Here is a 21,220-nt window from a genome sequence, read left to right as displayed (position 1 = left end):
CAGATTTGATGAGTGACCAGGTACGGGCTCTGAAGGGAGGAAGGTGTCTGAGATGACAGCTGGATGGATGGAAGGATGGGTATGGTTATCAAGGGAGCCCCCTGTTATTTTTGACATGTTGAGTTAGAAGATCATCTGGAGTTTGAATCTGGAACTTATGAGCTTGAAGTAGAGAGAAAATTTGAGGCTCAGTATTGGTTATGAATAGAAGCCATGGACCCATGTATGATTGTTGCAGAAAAACAGATAATTGGGGAACGTTTTTACTACTTCACTGGCTAGGGAATGATGGTATGGTTCTGCAGAAGGCATCTTCTTCAACTATAGTATGTTACCGCTGGGAACAGGGCCATGGACAGTCCATGGCTCAGTACCTGGGCGCAGAGTTCATACTCCCCTTTCCCGTTTTACTTTGTAGAAGTGAAGGCTCAGAACCACAAAGCATATTTCTTAAGTGTATGTGTCGGGAATGGAAGATGAGACTGGAAACACCTCCTAGAGTTAATCCCATGGTTCTGATGAGCACAGATGAAGATATTATTTATCTGGGGCCTAGAATTGGATGGGACAAGACTTTTTCTCATTTATTTACTTAGTTATTGAGGTGGCTGTTGTTGCTTTTTAAAATCTCACAACGCAAAATGTGTCTTCCCCCTGACTCGATGAAAAGGTGTCTGTATTAGTACGATTGGTTGTATTGCTGCCATAAAGAAATTTACCACAAACTTAGCTGCTTGAACAATGCAAATTTGTTCTTCTAACTACCTGGAGGTAATTCCATTCTCTGGCCACTGAAGCTTATATCTGCCCCACATGCAAAATGCATTCACCTCCATCCAGGTTCCCCAAAGTCTCAACCTAGGAGAGCATCAGCTCAAAGTCCCAAATCTTATTGGTTCACAAGTCCCAAGTTCTATCATCTAAATCAGGTATGAGAGAACTCTGAGAATGACCCATTTTTCATTCTGGGGCATGATATCTTTGCATTTGTGGACCCGTGACACTAAAGAAATAAATTATCTGCTCTCAAAATACAATGGTAGGAAAGGCTTACGTTGGCAGTCATAGGTGTTCCAGTTCAAAAAGGGAGAAAACTGAAAGCAAAAAAGAAGTGTGGGTCTTAAGTTACTTCTAAATCCAGCTGAGAAAATTCCGTTAAGTGTCAAAGTGTGGGAATCATCCTTTGTAGCTGTGGCTCTGTCCGCGGTGCTCATGGCTGTCATCTGAATCACCCTTCCTTTCTCATGAGGCGTAGCGTGTATTTGCGGCTGAGCAGTTTTACCAGCCTGTTTCTCGTGTATAGAATTTTGGTGGTTTGACAGCCTTCTTTCATTTTGGATTTTGTCTATTTCAGTTCAAGCTGGCAATGTTTGACCGGTGTGACATTCTCAAGAAACCTATGGGTCTCCCATGTGTGTCATGGGGATTTACTCAGTTAGACAAGAGGCTTATTCATAGACCTTTCCAGGATAATCTCATCTCTATTTTTGGCTTTTGTTGAAACGGCTGAGGAAACACACCCGAAGCTCTCTAGGTTGACTGGGGATATTTATGAGGCGCACTCTTAATCTGAGAGCCTTTTTTGTGACTTTATACTCTGACCAGGATCTTCTGAGGTAGAACACACATTTCGCTTTTTCTGTAGAACACACATTTCTGACAGTGAATTTTGTGAATATTAGCATCTTTTGCCATCCAGTTAGTCTGCCGGATTTCAAAACTACTGAATCCTGGAGGGAAAGGGAGTTATTTAACATTTCTTCCTTCAATTTATTCCTTCCTCTCTCATTTTACTAAAAGCAGCAAGAGGAAACTAGACCTCACTTTTAACACTTGACTTGGAAATCTCCACTAAGTGTTCAGTTTTATTTTATTTACTTATTTTTTAACAAATTCTGCTTTTCACATGACTGCAGGACACGATTGTACTGAGTTTTCTGTCACTGTTTAACAAGGGTTCTCTTCCCTCCTGTTTTCAGTTGCCAATAATGTGTTTTTCAGTTTGTTCTGTGACCTCCTCCACAGGACATTTAATGTCCATATTTTTACTAAGATTGCATGTGGAGAAATTTAGGCTCCTCTGATCATGCCTCTCAGAATTCGTCCAACCCCTCCCTGTTGCCCAGTCTCTAAGCCTCTCCACATTCTATACTAGTAACACCCTACCCTTGGTGTCAAAATCCATACTAGTTTTCTATTGCTGCCATAACAGATTGCCACCAACTTAGCTTACACAATAGACTTCAGAAACGTATTACCCTACTACTCTGTATGTTAGAGTAGAAGTCTCACATGGGTCTCACCAGACTAAAATAAAAGTGTTGGCAGGACTGCATTCCTCTCTGGAGGCTTTAGGGAAGCATCTCTCTCTCTCTCTCTCCTTCCCTCTCATCTTCCCTCCCTCTCTCCCTTCTTTCCTCCTTCCCTGAGGTCTTAACCTATAATCCACAGAAGGAGTCATTGGAACCTCTGATCTGTAGTCAATCAGTCAGAAGCACAGGTGAGAACCCAGGCTTGTTATTGGTCTCCAGAACAGTGTCAGAACTGAGGTGAATTATAGGACACCCAGCTGGTGTCGCCAAGAATTGCTTGGTGGTGTAGGGGAAACTCCCCATTCCGCACGCCAACATTGGAAGTTGGTAATCAGAACCAGCTTTTACATTTGCAGAGTTTCTTTTGCCATGTTCCCAATATTAGGTCATGGATATCTTTGAGAGCCTTTGGTCTGCCTACTGTCAGTCATGTCAGCAAGTAGATCTGAACCCAGGTTGGTCTTACTACATTTGGACTTTTCTTACCAGACTCCATGGTATCCTCTCATAACTGCCCAGAAGGCCTGCTCATCTCATACCTCTGTTCTTGCCACTTTTATTGTATCAGATGGTAATGCTTAAGGCTGTTAAGTCATAGGTAATATTTAACTAAGAGCTGCCCGAGCTACTTAAACCAGTAAGTGTTTATTTTTCTCACCTAACAATATATCTAGAAATGGCCGCTGGTCTGGTTTCAGTGATTCAATGATGTCAAGGCCCTTGGCTTGATAATTTGGTTGGCCCTTCCCTTATGGTTGCGATATGGCTTCCACAGCTTCAGGTATCACATCCACATTCAAGACAGGAAGACATGGTGGGGCTCCTGGGTGGTTCAGTCCGTTGAGCATCTGCCTCTTGATTTCAGCTCAGGTCATGATCTCAGGGTTCTGGGATCATGCCCCACATCAGGCTCCCTGCTCAACTTGGAGTCTGCTTAAGAGCCTCTCACTCTGCCCCACTCCTGCCCCCACCCCAGATCATACTCTCTCTCTCTCTCTCTCTCTCTCTCAAAAACAAAAACATGAAGATTCAGGAAAAGGGTAGACTCCAATTTTGTCTGCCCCTTTTTGCTTATTTGGTGGTGTCGTTTTCTGCCCCTTTTGTCAGGAAGGCAGGTGTGTTCCCAGAAGACTCAGGAGACTTTCTTTATATCTCAAAGACCAGAGCTGGGTCATATGCCCCCAACCCCTGCAGGTGCAAGGAAGCCTGAGAAAGTGGGTATTTAGCTTTTCCTGGGAGATACGGGCGAAAGAAAAGAGAATTGGAAATGAAGCTTGGATTAGCCACCTCATAGTGCCTGAATTTCCATCTGTCCAAGACTCTGTCTTTGCCTTTTTCTCTTGTGAGTCCACAGTTAGAGTTAGCATCACGTTCCTGAGTCAGACACCTCCTAATGACTGTGTTCAGACCACCTGTCCAACAACTCACTTCTAAGATATCTCTGGCCCTAACGGACCACTTAGACTGCCATGTGCAGTGGCCTGGATGTGCTTGTCACTGCCCTCCCGGCCCTGGCAGCACCTAAACACCTTTCAGAGGCCCAAAGACTCCATCAGTCCCCCTGGCTATGCAGAGGCGCGCTTCTATTCTGACAGCACCTGTTTTCACATGGGTCATTTTCAGGCTGTGTGTGTGTATATGCATGAACATGTGTGCGTGCACGCAGAAGAAAAGGGGAAAGTGGGCCACATTGACCAAGGACATTTTTATCCTGTGCTAGCTTTAAATTCTATTGGGGCAGAGGGTCTTCTGAGCATGTAACTCTAGCAAGATACTGTTGTCCACCCATTCTCCTCTCCTTCCTCAGTAATAGACTATGATTTTGTGTGTAGCAACCATGTCCCGGACAAAAGACTTCTCCATTCTCAGATGAAGATTTCAGTTTCTCTTACAGCGAGATGCAGACATGTGACTAAGTTCTGGCTCATGTGATATAAGTGGAAACATTGTATTGGGCTTTCAAGATGTTTCTTTAAAGTAAGTGGGCATGTCCTTCTTTGTCCTCTCATCCATTTTGCTCTCTGGAGTGCAGATGAAATGGCTAGAGTACTGTCAGCCATTTTGGGCTATGAGGAGGAGGGATATATGTTTAACCTTTAAATAGCATGGGTTTGAACAGCATGCATCCACTTATCATATGCAGATTTTTTTCAGTAAACATACTACATTGCTATAAATCTATTTTCTCTCCCTTGTGATTTTTCTTAATAACTTTTTCTACTTCTCTAGCTTATTTTTTTAAGATTTTTTTATTTAAATTCAATTAGCCAGTATTATCTCTAGCTTATTTTATTGTAAGACTAGAGTATGTAATACATATAACATACAAAATATATATTAATTGGGTGTTTATGTTATCAGTAAGGCTTCCAATTAACAGTGGGCTACTAGTAGTTAAGTTTTGGGAGACTCGAAAATTACACATGGATTTTGGACTGCATGGTGGAGGGCACTTAGCATCCCTTCCCCCGGTTTGTTCAAGGGTCAACTGTACTTTAAGGGTGGCCAAGAGCTGACACTCTCCCTGGACTCCCAACCTCCAGGGAAATACATTTTTTGTTTAAATCACTATTCTTTTGGATTTGTGTGTTTTTGCATCTAAACCTGACCCTGAATAACTCACCTACTTCTCATCGGCTTGGTGTCTAACGCTTTACATAGCCCTTCCAGACACACTATCTCATTTTCAACGGATAGGTAAATACCCATTTTCCTGTGCCATTTCTAGCAGGTCCTGGGTTCGAAGAGAGCCAGCGAGGGCCAATAGCAACTGTCAGAGAGCTGTTTACCTGCCAAGGCTGAAGACCATAGGGAAAATGAAAGCATTTTGTTGAGGGGGCAAAAGGAAGATGGTGCTTTTGGAGATGGTCATAACTCATTAATGACCATCTTTGTGCGGTGAGGCCCTGACTCTCTGAGACCCAGCCCTTCCTCTCACCATTTCACTATCCATTTTTAAGCTGCTATTTTGGTCTGCAGCAAGAACTTTATATAAATATGGTTTTGTGGATTGTTTTCCCCCTGAGAGGTTTATCCAAGGTGCGATTATTGCTAATTGAAATAGAGCTTCAGCAGTGTTTCCATTACTCACTGATGAGCTGTTGAACTCAGCCTCAGCGCACTCTCTTGAAGTGTAGGTCTGCTTTGTGGCAGAAATGGTATTGGTGGCTGGGGTTAAGAGTCCTCGTGCTAGATGGTACTCTCCTGCTCTACTTGGTTCCAGAGCAGCAACTGGCCTGTCATCCCCCAGCATTGTTTCTGTCTTGTTTGGTCTCTACCTCCCTGCACTCTCTGGCACCCCCCCACCCCGAATCTCCCATGGAGCTGTCTTCAAAGCTGGCCAGGCATTTTTGCCCAGACCCCCTTCTCTCCCACTCTACTATGAAGTCCCAGCAGGACTTGGCTAAATCTATCATGACCTAGTCCTACCCAGCTCTTCCTTAAACCTGCCCATTCCAGCCAAGAAGCCCAGCCAGGGCAGGCTGTGCCTTAAGAAGCCAGCATGTGGATTCCCAGCAGGCATCCTTGGGGGGTGGAATGGCTCTGAGCGAAGGAGGCATACAGGCATGGTCCAAGCAAAGCCCTGTTTTCCAAGGGCAGTGATGAAAGGGGTTAATGGTACTCTGATGATTTAATGACAGTAATGGTTTTTCTTATCTATTATTCATATTTTTACTCCTGGCAATCCTAGGAGGTATTTAGGGTGAATGTTACAGATATGATCTCCAAGGAGGAGAACGGAACAGAAACTAACATTTAGTGAGAGCCAAGCGTGAGTGAGTTTTTTTGTCCACACTGGCAGGCATCACAGCAGGTAAGGACGTGTACTTGAAATGAGACAGTGTTTGGTTCTACGCTAGACCTGCTTTGTGGACTCATTGGCTGTAAGGTTTAGACAAGCCATAACCCAGAGTGGTTGACGGCAAACTCAGAGTCTTGACTTCCTGCCTCTTCTGCAGCATGCAGATGAGGGGCCTGGGATCTGGACGTGAGCTCTCTGGTGCCCTGGGAGGCCACACTCAACACTGGCTACTGGTCCAGGCTCCACAGGCAGCCAGAGCTGCTGGAACGATCCTGGCATCACGGTTCAATAGCCGGGGAACCTTGGCCAAGTCCCTAAACTGAATCTGGGTCCCATTTCCACATCCATAAGGTGGTGATGAAAACAGTTCCAGCCTCCAGCAGTTGTTACAATGATTGAGGAGGTGGGTGAAACTTCTTTTGTTCCACAAAGAGTAGTTCTTACTTTAATTATCTTTATCACTGCTAATGGAAGGGGATACTCTAATGTTCTGGGAAAAAGGAAACCATCCACCTTGCCCAGCCACTTACCTGGAATGGAAATGCTCTCAGTGAATGAGCTTTTGGGCTTTGGGCTGAGAGCTGCCTGGGTGTGTCGGCTGGCCTCTGTGGCTGTTCCCTGCTCCCAAGTTGCAGGTCTGGTTCCTTTCACCCTCGTAATCGGCCCTGGCAGAGCTTCGTAGGACGGCCAATGTCTCCAGGTTCCCCAGGGACAGAGAAGCCACCCACCTCACCTCGTCCCACCTGATCCACCCTGCCCCTCGGCCCTCCTAGGACTCAGCCCTCCTGAGGAATGTGGACTGCTGTGAGTCCCCCTAATTTGGCCAGCACAGTGCCTGCCTGGGAGTGCAGGTTGTCCTGGGCACCCGGCCCTGCAGTCGTGAAGACCTCAGCAAGGACTCACATTAACCAGGTGGGCTCCTGTTGGTCCTTCTTTCTCCAGGCCCACGCAGTTGTTAGGAAATTGTTTCTTGGAATGGTGTTGGCTTTCTCAGCTTCTCCCACTCTGTGCTCTGTTTTTAATTGCCTGTCGTGGTGTAGATTCTATACCCCAGGGGATCAGAGTACTAGCGTCAGGGTCAAGTGGCCCTGGTTCCAATGGCCTTTCTTTGCCCTGACTGCCAGGTACTCAAGGAGGCAGGAGCTGTATGGCACGTGAAGCCAAGTACTTTACAGGGATCAGGATTAGCTCACAGACCCTCATAACATGTCCATTAGATAGCTGCTTTTCTTTTTTTTTAAAGATTTTATTTATTTATTTATTTGTCAGAGAGAGAGAGAGAGAGCACAAGCAGGGGGAGCAGCAGGCAGAGGGAGAAGCAGGGTCTCCACTGAGCAAGGAGCCACAGCGGGATTTGATTCCAGGACCCTGGGGATCATGACTTGAGCTGAAGGCAGACACATAACCAACTGAGCCACCCAGGCGTCCCTAGATAGCAGCTTTTCTTTTTTTTTTTTTTTTTTAAGTTTTATTATTTATTCATTTGACAGAGATTGACACAGCAAGAAGGGAAACACAAGCAGGGGAAGTGGGAGAGGGAGAAGCAGGCTTCCTGCTGAGCAGGGAGCCCGGTGCAGTGCTGCGATGCAGGGCTCCGCCCCAGGACCCTGATATCATGACCTGAGCCAAAGGCAGATACTTAATGACTGAGCTACCCAGCCCCCTCTAGATAGTTGCTTTTAACAGATGAGGACATTGAAGCACAGAGAGGTGAAGTGAATTTCTCAAGGCAGCACTGTATGGGGATCTGTGACAACAAGGAAGGGAGCCCTAGGAAGGGAGATAAGGGGAAGGGAAGAAAGAAAAAGAAGAAGGCTACTTCACACCTGGCCCAGAGCTTTGTCTCCCCAGCTCCCCAGGAGGTGTGGGGGTCTAACTGACTTAGCCACTCTTAGTTTTACCAGAAGAAGGTGTGGGGTGAGGAGAAGAGGTCAGCCAGGATTGAAGGGAAGGCTTATGAAAAGGCAAAAAGGCCTTCCATGGAAAGAACACATCCTAACCGTTTCGGCAGACAGCAGGTGAAAAGGCGCATTCTTTCTCTGGGGAAGCAGGAACCAGCCAGGATGCCTTTCGGTGGGTCATAAGCAACCATTTAATTCAGAACCTGTGTTTAGATCCCAAGGGAGCTTGGGCCACTGAAGTCATGAATACGCATGAGCCTAATGCAGCCTTGTGGACAGTAAGACAATGAAGGCGGCATCCCCCATTCCCGGTTGCCACGGGCTGTTTTAATTTGTAAATTAATGAACAATTTTAGATGTAAGAGCATTGGCCTACAGAGAAATGTAATCTTCAGCAGAGATTTTGTCTCTTCTGATATGTGATTTCCACATCTTCCCTGGGTTTCAGCAGTTTCCTCTCCTCTATTCCTCAAAGAACCTGCATTTCCCTTTCCTGACTCCCTTCCTGGCTTCCTGTGCGCTAAGCCTTTGCAGTTGTCATCATGGCTTCAGAATGCATTTGATAGGTACAGGAAGTTGCACCAGACGGGAGATGGAACCAGCAATCAATAAAAAAAGAACTATGTTTCTAAGAAAAATGCATCACGGCTTCCCACCGGAGTTGTGTACCATATGTCCTAATATCCCTGGAACAATGGAGCTAAATTTTAGCTCTTCTGCTTGGCTTTCCCGGCCATCTCAACAAAAAGAAAAGAGACCTTTTAACCTGCTGCTACCCAGCTTCCCCACGACTCCTAGTACAGATTGCCTTTCCTTTTAACCCTTTCATCAGATATCACAAAATAAAATCTCTCCTTCCAGCTTTATTTCTCCTGGCTACTAGTTTAGTATATTTATGGTGCATGAGTCATCAAGCTGCTGCCTGATTGGATAAAAACCAAGCACCCCTGAGACCATCAGTCAATTACGGCTATTCTCAGCTTCATTCACAGATTTATTAGCTTGCACACACACAGAGAAATTCATTCAGCAAAGTTCATTCATAAAAATTTCAACACTCTGCATCATTCTGCACATCTCAGCCTTCTGCTGCCGACGGGTTCCTGAAAGAAGCTCTGAGCGACTCCAGGAGGGAGGGAAGCTCAGAGCTAGGGTGGGCAGGCTGGGAGGGGAGCTGAGGAATACGGAGGGATCGCGAGTCCATGAAATAATGCGGAGCGCCGCGGGTCACTAGTACGTCTGGCTTGTGGCCCGGACGGGATGCGAGACAAGATCTTCCAAGAGAGGGCAGCCATCAGAATCAACGAACTCAGGCTGAGGGCGCCTTCGCCTCTCCTATACATCTTCTCTTTTTCCTTTTTTTAAATGAACAATCACTGGAACAAATAAAGGGTTAATAGGCCAGTCATTGCCCCGCCCTGTGAGAGCCGGAGGGAGCAGGTTTGAAAGTTCCTGTGTGCGGAAGGGAAGGCTGGGGGTGGGGGGCGCTAAATATTTCTGCAAGGCTCCCGCACAGCTCGCTGGCGATGCGGCGGGACGGGCTGGCCGGTGTTCGGCCCGATTCCGTGCCTGAGAGTTGGCCGTGAGCGATCCCCGCCACCGCGGGCCTGGGTCCAGGCGTTCCCAGCAAGGAATCCAAGGCGAGAACACCGAGTGCTGCCGCTGGGGCCAGGGAGGGACTGAAATCAGCTGGGGAGTTGTTTTCCCCTCCGGGCTGTCACCCAGAAGGGCCCGGCAGCCGAGGTGGGCGAGGGACAGTGCAGAGTTGGAGAGGTGGCTGCCGCGAGTTGCATGGGGCATTGAGGCATTCGCTTTCCGTTCCGTTTATCTAGCAGACGACGAGGCGATTTATGCAACAGTATCCTGTTTCAGCACTGCCAAGGCTATGCGAAAACGCGGTCAGGACAGCCTGGCAGGACTTGTGCTGTATGTAGGACTCTTCGGGCGCCCCGGGATGCTGCACAGGGCCAAGTACAGCCGCTTTCGGAATGAGTCCATCACGTCCTTGGACGAAAGCAGCCCCGGAGGCTCCGTGGGGAACAAGGGCTCGCCTCAGCCTCCCTACCCCACCCTGGCACCTCACCTGCCGGCTGAAGATGCCACCTTGGCGTCCCAGGAGAGCCCCACCCCACTGTGCACCTTGATCCCTCGCATGGCCAGCGTGAAGCTGGCCAACCCAGCCACCTTGCTGAGTCTGAAAAACTTTTGCTTGGGTACTAAAGAGGTGCCCCGGCTGAAGCTCCAGGAAAGCCAGGACCCGGCTCCCAGCAGCCCGGCTTCCCCAGAGACCGGTCTAAACAGGGCTGGGTCCACACCTCCGCCGCAGCCAGACCTGGTGGGGCACAGGGCGACTGTCTTAACTCCCGATGCCTGCCCCCTTCCTGGCCCTGGGGAGCCAACCCCAGGGAGCAGGCAGGACAGGCACTTTCTACAGCACCTGTTGGGGATGGGCATGAACTACTATGTGAGGGTAAGTCTATCTCCCTCTCTGTGCTCCTTCTAAGAACTCCCGGGGAGAGGGGCATCTTCCCTTCTGAAAAGGGCTGCACACCACTAGCTGGGTTCTAGGTTTGGACGAGACATTGTGTAGCTGGACTGAGAGGAGGGGAGCTGGGCTTACGGGTTTTCCTAGGAATATGTGGCTTGTACTGGAGTCAGACAACTTTTGATTCAGGGACATGAACTGGTGCTAACTTGTATGTAGTATCCAGGGGGGAGGGACAGCTTTTGATGGAGATGACGAAATGGTGTCTTCTTGTCCCCTCTGGACCTAGCATTCTGACCAAGAATGGTGAGGAATTTCTAATTTGTTTAGTGATTGAGACCTGCTAGACTCTATCAGCCACTGTATTGCCTTAGGGATTTCTGTGCTAGAGGAATGCATGATGTGTAAGGGACTCGAATTACTATTTTTTAAATGTAATTCAGCATTTAACAAGAACTTCTCAAAATGTGGCCATGTCTCTATGCTTGTGCTAAGAGCTCGTCTTAGGTCTTTAGTGCTCCCCCCACCCCCATCCCACCTTGTCTTTATTGCCTATACTGCGGCAAGTGGGCCTTGTCCGTGAGCTGTGTGCAAAATCAGGGTCCTTACTGGCCTCCCATATGCCCTTGCTTATTCCAGATCTGGGTGAGATTTGCCCCCTGCTCTTCTGGAGTTCACATTTCAGTCGAGGAAACCAACCAAGGCATTAAATAATAAGAGAGCAATCGTTAGCAACAGAAATCTAGTGTGAGAATGCTGAAGGAATTCAGGAAAAGGGAACCGTTGTTGTGGTCGGGGATTCATTTACAAGGGAAACCTTCAGAAGGTGTGTCTTGGAAGAGATTTCAGAGCTGGATTGGCAGAAAGGAGGAGATTCCTGGCAGGGCAAGAATAGGAGCTGTCTGAAAGGCCCGCATCGCGGTGGGAGCTGCAAGGGAGGACCTTACAAGCCAGGCTCAGTGGAGGAGGGGGACGCTGGAGGGTCGTACTGATAGAGAGAGTGGCTGGCACTCTCCAGTGACTGGCGCGCCAACAAATGTGAGTTGAATAGAGACAAATGTAGATCCTGGGTCGCTTAGGGAAGAGGGAGCTGTTGACTAAAGCCCTTAAATGTCAGAGGAGGAGTTGGTAAACACTGTGACCGGTAAACAAGATCCCTCACTTTGTTTGTAGGCAAACTGTGACTTGATGAAAGTGGTCTCAAAAGGATCAGCCTGAATTGATCTGAGATGTCTGGAAACGGGGAGAAATTAGAGATTGGGAGGCCAGTCGGAAAGCCGAGAGTTTAGGCGTGAAGGGATGGGAACGTGGATTGACGTGGAGGTGTGAGAGAGGAGATGAAGACAAGAACCTCTGTGAGAAGACTCAGCCGCCGTGGGTGGTCCATCAAGCCATTTCAGCTCATGATACAAACAGCAGAATAGTGGACGTTTCCTGAACAGTGGGTAGACTGGTGAGTTTGTCATTGTTGTCTATGGAGGTTCTGAGGAGGGAGATAGAAGCAGAGTGAGTTGGGAAGGGGTCACGCTATGTTTGCTTTGGACATATGATCTTTAAAGTAATGGTATCTAAGGGCTAGTCATTGGTGAGTAAGCAGTCCTGTAAGACCGGCACTCAGGTGAGAAGTCTGACACGAAGGTGCGAATTTGAGAGATAACCAATAACTAGCACCAGTGGACAATTAAGATCTCAAGAAAGAGCAGATAATGAACACTGGGAGAGTTCCAGGGAGAACAGGCGTGGGACAGCTCTGGCAAATGGATAAGTCAAACCTCTAAGGAAGATAAACTTATGGGACATGCGGTACTGCCCTCCCCCAGAGTGGCATGGCTCATAATGGAAATAGCTTCGTGTATCTACTAAAAGTTCATGGACACATTCTCATTTGTCAGCCTAAGAGTCTGCCAGACTCTAATGGGAAAACGAGTGACTCCAGACCCATGCTCTCTGCACCTGCCTTCCCATGACCTAGACATCCTCTACCCTCTGCCCTGCCTTTCCTTCCCTTTTGTACCTCCTTCCACCTCCCCATATCCACGCACCTGGACAATTTTGGATGTGAAAAGAGTTGCTATATGTCCTCCACTTTCCCTAGGGAGTGTTTCCATTTTAGATTTTTAATGAGGACATCATCTGTCTTTTCCTGGTGATGACAACAGACCCTAGGGAAGGCACTGACCCTCATCACCCAGGTGGGCCACGCTGTATTGCCAATAGACAGTGACATGAGACACCGGTTAACACTTCTCATAGGAGGTCAAAATATATGGAAGAGCCTACTTTGTTAATTTTTATAGAAGTCCCACTTTGAAAGATAGAAGGGACACAGAAGTTATCAAGTTCAATGCCTCTGTGGGGAAACTGAAGCCCAGAGGAGTGATTTTTTTAAGGCTGCCAGGTGAGGCAAAAGGAGAGTTAGAACTCAAGTTTGCTGTGTGCTATTCTTTGCTCTTTTCACCACAGGTTTCCACCCTGGTTGAAATTCTGTTCCTCAGAATTTTTTTTTTTAAAGATTTTATTTATTTATTTGACAGACAGAGATCACAAGTAGGCAGAGAGGCAGGCAGGGAGAGAGGGGGAAGCAGGCTCCCCGCTGAGCAGAGAGCCTGATGCGGGACTCGATCCCAGGACCCTGAGATCATGACCTGAGCCGAAGGCAGAGGCTTTAACCCACTGAGCCACCCAGGCGCCCCCTCAGAATTCTTTTAGATATGAACCTATTTAAAAAATGGAATGCCAACCTATTAATCTTTTTTTAGTGCCAACCTATTAATTTATAGTTAAAAATTATCATACCAAGTGTACCCAAATGGCAATTCCTGTATTCCCATCTGTAGGAAGATGCACATAGGAAGATTTAAGTCAAAAGTTGCTTAGGGGTACCTGGATGGCTCAGTCAGCTGAACATCTGACTGTTGGTTTTACCTCAGGTTGTGAGTTCGAGCCCTGAGTCTGGCTCAGTGCTCAGTGCAGAATCTACTTGTGATTCTCTCCCTCTCCTTCTGCCCCTCCCTCCACTTGCTCCTCTCTCTTAAATAAATAAGTAAATAAAATCTTTAAAATATATTTTTATAAAAGGTTGCTTAGTGATGATGGAATCAGAGCAGAGAAGTGAAAGAGATATTCTTGGTGGCTAGTGGACATAGAAGCAACTTTTGTAGGCAAGAGGTAGCTACACATTCTTCTTCCTTATCCACATCGTGTGACTTCTCTCCCTGCCCAAACTTATTTGTTTATTCATTCACTCGTTTATTCAACAAATATGTATTATGAACCCATTATGTGACTGGAACTCTTCCAAACCCTGGAGATACATCAGTGAATAAAAGAAAGCAGGTCTGAGCCCCATGGAGCTCATATTCTCATTAGTAGAGATGGGCCCTGATTGAATAAACAAGTAAATACAATATGTCACACGTACTAAGTGGTAGGGAGAGCAATAAAACAGTGGAAGTAAAGAAAGGCAGTTGTATTGCATTCCTTTTGGGGCAAAATGACAGAGTTGTAGTTACTCTTTGTTTTGTTTTCTTGCATCTTTTATCTTTACGATAGGAACTGTATTTGCCTTCTACTCTAAGTTAGATTTGACTTTAGGTTAAATAGCATTTTAAATTAAAGATTTATTTATTTATTTGAGAGAGAGAGAAACAGAGAGCAAGCCTACAAGTGTGAATGGGAGGAGGGGCAGAAGGAGAGAATTTTCAATCAGACTCCCTGCTGAGTGCAGAGCCCAATGCAGGGCTCCATCTCATGACCCATCAGATCATGACCTGAACTGAGACCAAGAGTTAGGCGCTCAACCGACTTAGCCACCCAGGTGTCTGTAAATATCTTTTTTTTTTTTTTAATTGACTGTTGGGTCTTACAATATAGAGTTAGTTATACAGCTGAAAATGTATTATAAGTTCTGAACACCTATTTTTGAGTCACTTTCATTTAAGCTCAGACCTTGAACCCTCTGAAGATCTTTCAGGGAAGGTAGGCCAGCAAGCTATTCTTTGAGAGATACCAAGCCAGAAGTGGGACAACCAGACCCGGGTCTGAGCAAAGCAGTGAGATGAGTGGAGTCCCTGACATGGTGCCAATTAGTGACTTTTGTTCCTCCCATAAGGTTAAGTCTTATTTCTTTAGGAGGTATTCTCAAGTCACTTTATCTGTCACTCAACATTCACTCGGAGGTCTCTCCTTTGCCCAACATAGTCTGTGGCAAGTACGGAAAATACACAATGTGACCAGTGCTCTCATCTCTAGAAGGAGAGGTCTGCTCTATAGGACCTTGAAGCCCCCCCATTTAATGACTCTAGCATCTTTCTTCATACGGAAGATGTTTAAAACCTTAGTTGCCATTCTGATTCCCAAACCCCAAATTGCTTATGATTTAGTTGAGAGCTAAATAAAGCAGAGGCAAAGAAACCAACTGAGCCAGAGTGGCCATAGGCCAGTAGGGCAGTTCTGAAGCTAGTTCTCTGGAGGCTGCATTCTCCAAATGCTGACACCAAGCCCTTCAAAGTATCTTCTCTACTATCTCTACTATCTACTCTCTATCTTCACACTTTCCATTGCAAGTTAATAGCAGACAGGGTTCAAATCAAGATTTGTCTCACCCCAGTGCTTATCTTCTTCCCATCCTCTGACTCTACCTTGGACCAAGACGGGTAGTCCTGAAAGTTTGTGAATGGGAGTGCACAGATGAAGGACCACACAGATGAATGCAGGACAGCTTTATTACAGGACCGACCCCCAGACCTTGCCTCGTTGCATTTATTTGCATGATTTCCGTCTCATCACTTCAGCCCAACCCACCCCAGCAATTTCCCCAGATTGTGTTAATTCGCTAAGGCTTCTGTGACAAATATAATAAACTAGGTGGCTTATGCCACAGAAATCTATTCTTTCAAAATTCTGGAGGCTGGAAGCCTGAAATCAAGGCATTGGTAGGGTGGGGCTCTCTTGGAAGGCTCTAAGAGAGGATCCTTCCTCACCTCTTCCAGCTTTTGGGTGGTTGCCAACAATTCTTAGCATTTCTTGAGTTGGAGAAACATCGCTCCAACCTCTGCCTCTGTTTTCAGCATGGCTTCCTTGCCAACGTGACCGTATCCAAATTTCCCTCCTCTTATAAAGATACAGGTCATTGGACTTGAGCCTTCACTGATCTGATATGTCCTCATCTTAACTTGATTATATCTGCTTCCAGATAAGGTCACCTTCATAGATCCATTTAATTTTGGGGTGTTGTAGTTCAAGCCATAACAGTCCCCAAGAACACGTATCGCAGTGTGTTTGCCCACAGAAGTGTTCTTGTGTATTGGGCTCGTCAGCTTTGTGTGCAAATATGAATTTACGTTGAGGAATTTATTTACTTCCTTTGTAAATTTCAGAGCCTCCTCTTACCATCCATCCTTCCTTGTCTAATGGTATGGCTTATTACTGAGCCAACAGACTAGTATTGTCTATTGTCTGTTGTGTAGACTAGATGTAGTCCACGGTACCACGTTGCTCTGTCTGCCCCAAGAATCTTTCACACAGGGCAGCACAAGTCTAAGAGTTATGAGATCTGCATTAATCTAATGGTTCTGGTGCTAACCAGCTGCCCTTAGGTGAGTCATTTCACCTCTCTGGGCCTCATTTTCTCATATTTAAAATAAGAGATTTGAACAAAATGCTGCCTAAGAACCTGAGACTCTAGGTCTCCTTTCCTGTTGGTCTATTAGGATCTCTTTTGCTTAGACAATGGATTCAGGCCAGTTTCCTAAAGGAAATCACGTTTAACATCTTTGTGTTAATAGAGGGGAAAAGAAATGTCTTTATCACCCTCTTACCAACACAGAGCTGGCTTCACCAGTAGAGTAGAAGGGTGTGTTATACTGGCCTAGACACAGGTGCTCAATTCCAGAGAGTTGGTGTAAGAGAAGTCAGGTTGTGGAAAAACATCCATGTGTAGGATTCCAGGGAGGAGTGGAGGGCAGGCTGATCCAGGAGGTGGGCCAGGGTGAGTGATGATAGCAGGGATCATGGCTTACATGGTCCAGCCAGCCAACCTGAGGACTATAGGAACAGCAAGAAGTAACCCTTCTCTATTCTCTCTGGACAAAAGTGCTAAAAGAAAAAGTCCCTGACACACAAAGAGACAGTCTAGTAACCCTAACCTTGAAAGAGGGAGATTTATAACTCTGGGAAACCCCTGAAGAGACAGTCCCACGATTTATGCAAAATAAAGGCAGACCTGAGTGGTGTAGTTCAGGCCATCATGGGTAACAGATGGCTTTCTGCCTCTGTGTGCTGCCCTCTTTTCTAAGTTATTGGTGGCTAAAAGGGTGGTCATATGGCTGGGAGGAAATACTTCCATCGAAGACTGACAATTTGTCATTCAGGGTGTTATATTTTCCTTCCTGTTTCTTGGAGTGAATGTAAAAGTAGATTCTCCTAGAATCTAGAAAAATCCTGACAGATTTGACCCATTGTTCCTGTTAATCCCCTTATGTTTTATTTTTTTAATTTATTTTTATTTTTTAAAAGATTATTTATTTATTTATTTATTTATTTTGAGAGAGAGAGAAAGGGCACTTACAGGGAGAGCGATAGGGAGAGGGAGAGAAATCCCAAGCAGGCTCCATGACCAACATGGAGCCCGAAACTGGACTTGATCCCGTTACCCTAAGATCACTACCTGAGCCACCCAGGTGCCCCAGTGTTATTCCTTTTCAACTTTCACACATCCTCTAGTTCTTCCCACCCCTGAATACTAGAGCATTACCTGGAAGAGCGAGTCTTAGAGTTCCCCTAGTTCAAAACCTTTATTTTATAGTTGAGGAAAACAGAGGCTCAGAGTTAGGAAGTAAGTTGCCCCAAGCCACACAGCTTCTAGTGGTGAAGCCCAGACAAGAACTCCCAGTTCTGTATACAGCACGCTTATGTACCTCCGTCTTGCTTCACCTCTCCTCACTCCCTGAACTAAACGTTCTCTGCCAAATATCTCTGTTGAGGAAAATACTGTGTGTGTGCTTTTGTTTAATAAGACCAGAATAAAACCTTTTTTTTTTTTCTAATAGAAAAATTGCCTTTCAAAAGCAACAAGAAGGAAAAAGTGAGGCAGAGTGGTAAGGAGCCCCAAATGCCTTAGCTTTATCCATGTTTCCCCTTTTTGTTGAAGGCGGTCCCTGCACATGGTGACATGTTGTGGGACCAGGACTTTACGACATGCATGGACTGACGTCTGTGAATTCCTCTTCCACAGCTATTGGGGATGACTTCCCTATTATGGCTTCTCCCCTTACTTCCATTTTCCTGTTACTCCAAAGCCATTACCATGTTACTGATTGGTTGAACCAACCCTGTTTCCCAGTATGACAGTCCCATGACCTAAATCTAAATCTTCACACAGCCCGGGAGGCAAGGACATTCTACACTCCCCTCCCCAGCATCAGGGATATGAGGTCCGTGGGGTTTCTTCCTCTCTCCTAAAAGATACAAACTTCAGATTTCGGTGAGTTGGGGGCAGTAGAGGTGGAATGAGAGAGGTCTGGTCAGATTTGTGCAGAAGAATCAAGAAGAGGGTTACCGAAAGATACAGGCCTTAGTGCAGCCCACAAATAGCCATTACAGGAAAAGATTCCACCTGGAATAGCAGAGTCTAGGGAGACAGTATTTGGAAAAGTCAGGAGCCTTCTGAGAACTGGATTTTTGATTGAGAACATTGACTGAAATCATATGAAACTTGTCGATATCATAGCAGCGACGACACGCAAGTATACATTTGTAACCGTAAACTCGGGTGTACAAGAAATGTCATTACAAATATATATATATTTTTAAGATTTTATTTATTTATTTGACAGAGAGAGATCACAAGTAGACGGAGAGGCAGGCAGAGAGAGAGAGAGAGGGAAGCAGGCTTCTTGCTGAGCAGAGAGCCCAATGTGGGACTCGATCCCAGGACCCTGAGATCATGACCTGAGCCGAAGGCAGCGGCTTAACCCACTGAGCCACCCAGGCGCCCTACAAATATATTTTTAAAATCACATGAAATCTGACACCAAGCCCTTTCTTGCTTGGCTGGCAGTATTTCAGTTTTGGTCATTATTCATCCTCCAACCTCTAATCATAATCACATAGTGAATCGGGAGGCTTTATTTTGTACCCCTGAATAAGGAAAGGCCTCTGACCTTCAGTTCATTGTATAGAATATTGATAGTCCCCTAAAGACAGGAGGCGCTCCTATGACTAGACCTCCATTTGCACACTAGAATCCTCACCCATTCTGAGAGCCCCTTGCTGAGAATCCAGCCCCTCTAGCTCCCCCTCCAGTCATTCCCCTTGCTAAGATTGCCACTTTCCCAGGGCTTGGCCAGAATGCAGTTTGAGGGTCTGGAATGCTGAGAGACTCACCGGTATCAACTGCCCATCCTCCTCCCATCACTGACCCTGTAGGATAGGGAGGACAGATGGCTTAAGCAAGTTAATGGGAAACCCAGAAGCAGCCAGCAACCAGAGGGGGCACTGATTGAGGGAGGGCACAACAGAGGGGCATGAAGGAAAGTGCACAGCCCACCTACAGAGGCTGAGCAAAGATGGAATGAAGTTTAAAGAGTTGCCGCCACTTGTCAGGGTCAGACACTGGCAGTCAAGGGTTCTGATGGAAAATGAAGCTGAAATTTCTTGGGAGGAGTTGGAAATTACACTGCCTGTAGGAGGTTGAGGGGATTGAGAGATGGAAGCAGGGGGAGGGCGGAGAGAGAGAGTGGAGGAAAAAGGCATAGTACAGGCAGTGTCCTATCCAGAAAAGAATCTGGACCACCGAGGTCGTAAAACCAACAGTTTAATGTCATGTTTTATTTGGTCAAATTAGAAGAAAGGGGTTTTGTTTTTGTTTTCGTTTTTTGGTTTTGTTGCCAATGTTTAAAAATTCCATATAAAATTCTGGATTTCTGGCTTCTCAGTAGAGCCAACAGCCTTGGACAGGTCATTTCACATGCCAGCGGCTGACCAGAGCTGGCCAGTAAGGCACAGGCCCACCCAGTTTCACTCACTTATGTCACCTGTCTACCCCCGAAGGTGACTGGATTTACACACCCACCTGTGGCATCAGAATGGGAAGGTACTCCAGCGCCCTTTGTCTTTCATTTTCTAATGTGGAATATCTGGGAAAGCAGCTGAGAATGTCTTATTCTTGGGCAGCATATCAGGACTTCTTTATGTAACGGGACAGAGTCGGGGGGATGAGTGAGCCCATGAGAGACACGTTGCCTTCCCAACTCAGAGAGCCTTTGTCCATTCTAGCCAAGTTGCGGAGTTTTGTTTTGTTTTTGTTGTTTTTTAAAGATTTTATTTATTTATTTGACAGAGAGAGAGAAAGAGAGAGAGAGCGAATGGACAAGTAAGCAGAGCAGCAGGCAGAGGGAGAGAGAGAGAGAAGCAGGCTCTCGGCTCAGCAGGGAGCCCGATGTGGGACTTGATCCCAGGACACTGGAAACATAACCTGAGCCAAAAGCAGCCACTTAATCAACTGAGCTACCCAGGGGCCCCAAGTTGCAGAGTTTTAAAAGATAATGGAGCTCCAGGATGGGTACAAGCCATCCCTATTTTGTGAAGACATGGGTCAAATTTTGTTTGTAGTCAGTTCTTTGAGACAATGAATTTTTCCAGAGAAACAGTGTTAAAAATTGATAAGCTTTTTCCTGTAGTGAGAGAGAGGATTAAATGGAAATGTATATATCTATATATAGGTACATGTCTATATATAGATATATACATACACATAGTAGGTCCCAGGTAGAGGGAGGAAAACACACTTTCAAAGGGCCAAGAGTGCTTTTAGGCAAAAATACATTGAAATAGGCTAAATTTGACTCCGCGGTTTCACTGTGTCCCCTTGTCATCCTCGCTCCTGGCCAGCAGCGCTGCCCTGGCAGACCTTCCTTCCCTGATCCTTCCCTGTGGTGCTCCCCAGGGCAGGCCTGCCCATCTCTCTCAGTTGCCGCCCCCCCCACGCCCGCTGTTGTTGGCTTCCCTCCCTGCTCAGCGCAGCAGAGTTTAAGCTTGCATTTTGGAAAGAAGTCTCTTTACTTCATTCACTCTTTTTTTTTTTTTTAAGATTTTATTTATTTATTTGACAGACAGAGATCACAAGTAGGCAGAGAGGCAGGCAGAGAGAGAAAGAGAGAGAGGAGAAAGCAGGCTCCCTGCTGAGCAGAGAGCCCGATGCGAGGCTCGATCCAAGGACCCTGAGATCATGACCTGAGCCGAAGGCAGAGTCTTAACCTACTGAGCCACCCAGGTGCCCTCATTCACTCTTTATTGTAGTGTTTCTCAAAATTTCCTGAGGGCCACCGATGGCAGTGAAAAAAGTTTGTCAGAAATGCAGACTCACAAGGCCCTCCTAAAGTTTCTGCGTCAGAATCTCTGAGGCTGGGGCCCAGGAACCTGCATTTCTGACACACTCACTGTGTGATTCTGAAGCGTACAAAGCTCAAAAATCTCTGCTGAGTCCATTTGGTGCAGTGGTTTTCAACAGCAGATGATTGTGCCACCCAGGGGACATGTGGTGATGCCTGGAGACTTTTTAGTGACCATAACTGGTGAAGCAGTGGAGGCTACTGGGTTGAGTGGCTTGAGGCCGGGATGCAGTTACACATGCTACAGGGCATAGGACAGTCCCCACAACAAAGGATTCTCAGGCCCTGCTGGCTGGTGGGACAGAGGCTGAGCAGCTCTGAGGCAGTGG

At 46.4% G+C, this 21,220-nt stretch overlaps 1 protein-coding gene across 3 annotated transcripts in view; it reads left to right on the top strand.

The window, feature by feature from the left end:
* The first annotated feature begins 9,433 nt into the window (after positions 1 to 9,433).
* SHC4 (SHC adaptor protein 4) overlaps positions 9,434 to 21,220 on the top strand; it is a 136,015-nt gene continuing 124,228 nt past the window's right edge. Inside the window, exon 1 of one of the 3 annotated variants that reach the window (XM_047738071.1) lies at positions 9,434 to 10,485. In XM_047738071.1, coding sequence (XP_047594027.1) covers positions 9,901 to 10,485 — 585 coding nt within the window. In that variant the 5' untranslated portion in view covers positions 9,434 to 9,900. The remainder of the gene's footprint in view (positions 10,486 to 21,220) is intronic. The other 2 variants (XM_047738069.1, XM_047738070.1) reach the window with 2 other exon arrangements.

This window comes from Lutra lutra, chromosome 7 (genome assembly GCF_902655055.1).
Source record: "Lutra lutra chromosome 7, mLutLut1.2, whole genome shotgun sequence".
Lineage (NCBI taxonomy): Eukaryota > Metazoa > Chordata > Mammalia > Carnivora > Mustelidae > Lutra > Lutra lutra.
The sequence above is the reverse complement of the archived record's forward strand: the minus strand, read 5'-3'. Positions and strand labels throughout refer to the sequence as shown.